The sequence below is a fragment of the Malurus melanocephalus genome, unplaced genomic scaffold, assembly GCF_030028575.1.
Source record: "Malurus melanocephalus ecotype Western Australia unplaced genomic scaffold, MMel_1.1 scaffold_1583, whole genome shotgun sequence".
In the NCBI taxonomy this organism is placed as follows: domain Eukaryota; kingdom Metazoa; phylum Chordata; class Aves; order Passeriformes; family Maluridae; genus Malurus; species Malurus melanocephalus.
Genome location: NW_026624815.1, coordinates 23,192 through 26,508, shown reverse-complemented (window position 1 = coordinate 26,508; position 3,317 = coordinate 23,192). Strand labels below are relative to the sequence as shown.

General features: G+C 42.1%; 1 protein-coding gene across 1 annotated transcript in view; it reads right to left on the bottom strand.

Annotated features, from left to right (window-relative positions):
• Positions 1-17: 17 nt before the first annotated feature.
• LOC130587159 (myosin-1B-like) overlaps positions 18-3,317 on the bottom strand; it is a 10,037-nt gene continuing 6,737 nt past the window's right edge. The window contains exons 8-13 of the mRNA XM_057388122.1: positions 2,130-2,247; positions 1,673-1,774; positions 1,535-1,617; positions 1,323-1,440; positions 844-967; positions 18-158 (exon numbers count right to left, since the gene is read on the bottom strand). Of these exons, the coding sequence (XP_057244105.1) occupies positions 18-158; positions 844-967; positions 1,323-1,440; positions 1,535-1,617; positions 1,673-1,774; positions 2,130-2,247 (686 nt within the window). The remainder of the gene's footprint in view (positions 159-843; positions 968-1,322; positions 1,441-1,534; positions 1,618-1,672; positions 1,775-2,129; positions 2,248-3,317) is intronic.

The window sequence follows — 3,317 nt, the reverse complement described above, 5'->3', positions numbered from 1 at the left end:
CTTAATATGGGAAAAGTCTACCTCCTCTCCACCATTTTCTTATACTCCACTCTCATCAAGAAGCCTCTGCACCTGGCTTGTGTGCGAGTTATGATTTCTGCCAACTTGTCATCTCTCATCTCCTCYAGGAGTCCCAGCAGCCCAGCTTTGAAAAACACCTTGAGAAAGGAAATATTGCCCTTTGTTAATGTAATGTGGGACAGAATAGACACACAGAGTCTATCAGGATSCTGATGGATTTTAATGACCATGATCAGTATCACCTTAGGTCCTCTCCCAAATCTTCTGTCCAAGGTCTTTGGACTCACCATTATCTCAGTCCTAAGCATTCAGTCCCTGTCTGAGCTATGTTTCATGAGTACAGGTTTACAGTTCAGCCAACAGCTTCAGTCACCCCTATGCCTGGTCATGGACACCAGTGAGCTCCACCCCGACCTACTGATTTACTTCCTGGCTTGATGTTAGACCAATATACACTGCTATGTATAGAAAAATAATGGGGAAGAGCTACAAGGGGKTCTGTAGTTTTGGGAGGTTAAGGTGCATTAATGACTGGGGCCTTGCCTTGTTAGCCTACCCATATCTGACCCTGACAAATCTGAAAATCAAGGCTTTATGGCTTCACTTTAGACCATCCWTATTGTAAAAACCTGACTTACGGTCTGGACTATCATTTGAGAGTCAACTACAATTCCTGGGTCATTCTCACTTGCTTTGGTTGAGTACTGTGGGGCTGGGCACAGCCTCTAGTCTGGCAGCTCTGTTACGTTACTGTGCCTGATCCCCTGACAGAGCCCACTTTTACTGCTTCTGACAAACTTTTAAAACAGGTCTTGTTTATACCTTGGTGTGACCAAATCTGTACTGGGTATGGTCTACATCAATAGACCCAAGGAGCTTCTCTGAAGCCTTCTTGTTGTCCATGAACTGWCCYTCTGGRATRGCRCTGGCATTAAGTACTCTATATCTGCACAAGAAAACAGAACATGACGAAATCACAATCACTGAAACCACAATGTGGAGCTGAAACTACCATACGGTGATGGAGAAGTCTGGAGCACCAGACTTCTCAGTGTACCATTGAACCAGTCTCATGCCTGGAGATGGTTCACCCTTTCAGGACAGGATATAGGAAACATTTTTAGCAACAATTCTAAGTACAAGAAAATCCTGATCTCAGCGCTGCCACGCCATCCTTAAACTGATGGTGAGACATCTATATTCTGAATCAATAGGAATTTAAAATAAAAAGTTTAAAGTCTATTATAATGATCAGGCTCTTCAGCTAGGTCTGAAAGGGCAGAAAGGTGCAGAAAYCTTACCTCTGTTTGAAGTCAGCATAGAGGACTCTGCTGGGGAACCCTTTCCTGCAGATCCTGATCCCTTCCAGCACGCCGTTACAGCGCAGCTGATGCAGCACCAGCTCGTGCTCCATGGCACCTGGCAAATACCACCATTAGTGACTSCCCTGCTGTTTGACACTCAGGAGAAGAGCTTCTGCTGCTCAAGTTTTCCTCCTCTTGGCTTGCCTTACCAGGTGTTTTAGTCTCATTTGGGATGATGCACCGTACAAAATGGGGGTGAGTGCTTCTCAAGTTAGCCATCAGCTTNCTGCTTCTGACAAACTTTTAAAACAGGTCTTGTTTATACCTTGGTGTGACCAAATCTGTACTGGGTATGGTCTACATCAATAGACCCAAGGAGCTTCTCTGAAGCCTTCTTGTTGTCCATGAACTGWCCYTCTGGRATRGCRCTGGCATTAAGTACTCTATATCTGCACAAGAAAACAGAACATGACGAAATCACAATCACTGAAACCACAATGTGGAGCTGAAACTACCATACGGTGATGGAGAAGTCTGGAGCACCAGACTTCTCAGTGTACCATTGAACCAGTCTCATGCCTGGAGATGGTTCACCCTTTCAGGACAGGATATAGGAAACATTTTTAGCAACAATTCTAAGTACAAGAAAATCCTGATCTCAGCGCTGCCACGCCATCCTTAAACTGATGGTGAGACATCTATATTCTGAATCAATAGGAATTTAAAATAAAAAGTTTAAAGTCTATTATAATGATCAGGCTCTTCAGCTAGGTCTGAAAGGGCAGAAAGGTGCAGAAAYCTTACCTCTGTTTGAAGTCAGCATAGAGGACTCTGCTGGGGAACCCTTTCCTGCAGATCCTGATCCCTTCCAGCACGCCGTTACAGCGCAGCTGATGCAGCACCAGCTCGTGCTCCATGGCACCTGGCAAATACCACCATTAGTGACTSCCCTGCTGTTTGACACTCAGGAGAAGAGCTTCTGCTGCTCAAGTTTTCCTCCTCTTGGCTTGCCTTACCAGGTGTTTTAGTCTCATTTGGGATGATGCACCGTACAAAATGGGGGTGAGTGCTTCTCAAGTTAGCCATCAGCTTGTTYAAATTCTCCTGTGAGATCATGAAATGAAGTTTATATTAATAAATGTAAGCAATGGAATCTTAACAGCGGATGTACCACACTGGTGTTTCAAGATGGAGACCTGTCTTCTCTAAAATAATTTGCAGCCCTCCAAAAGGGAAAATTGGATGCTGAAGGCTYCCAAATTTTGGTTTTGAAATTCTTTTATAGAATACTGGTTAGTATTACTATTCCTTGACCTCCTCATCCAATTACAGGGTTGCCATCTCACAGTTTTCCTTTGAGCTGGCTATTCTTGAGGTATATTGCTGGGGATTTTAAATAAATGATGCATAGTCAAGCATGACTAGCATCTGATTCATCAGCTAAGTTCTTTCTAAATGGAGGGGATAGTTCTGTAGTCCATGCAAAATGACTGTTTTAATAGTTATTCAATCTCAAACTTAAAGGACGTAATTGCGAACTGACCTCAAAAGTCATTAATTTGGTGTAGTTTAAACTTCATTCTCTTTCCATATTGAAATCAAATCACTGCCTTAAAATCTTATTATCTTGGGGCAATTTATTTTGCTTTTTATGTTTGACCTATTATTTTCAGATTTTACAATGAGTCAGTACTGAAAATCTGCCTAGAGACATAAAACAGGTCTAGGAAATGTAGTTGAATTCTGCAGAGAGGATTTTAAGGAAGTTAGCTCATATGTTACTCACTCCCGCCTAAGCAGGTGAACTTAACCCTTGAGATATTTTTCTGGAATATTCAAAGAAGTGCATAGCATTGTAAAAGGAATATTCTGTAAGTTCCAAAGATGGAAAAGGAAGAATTATAAAGGATGACAAGAGATATGGCCAAAATGGAAAGAGAACTTTCAGATTCATAATAAAATTGCTTTTCATCTTCAAGGAGATAATGAATA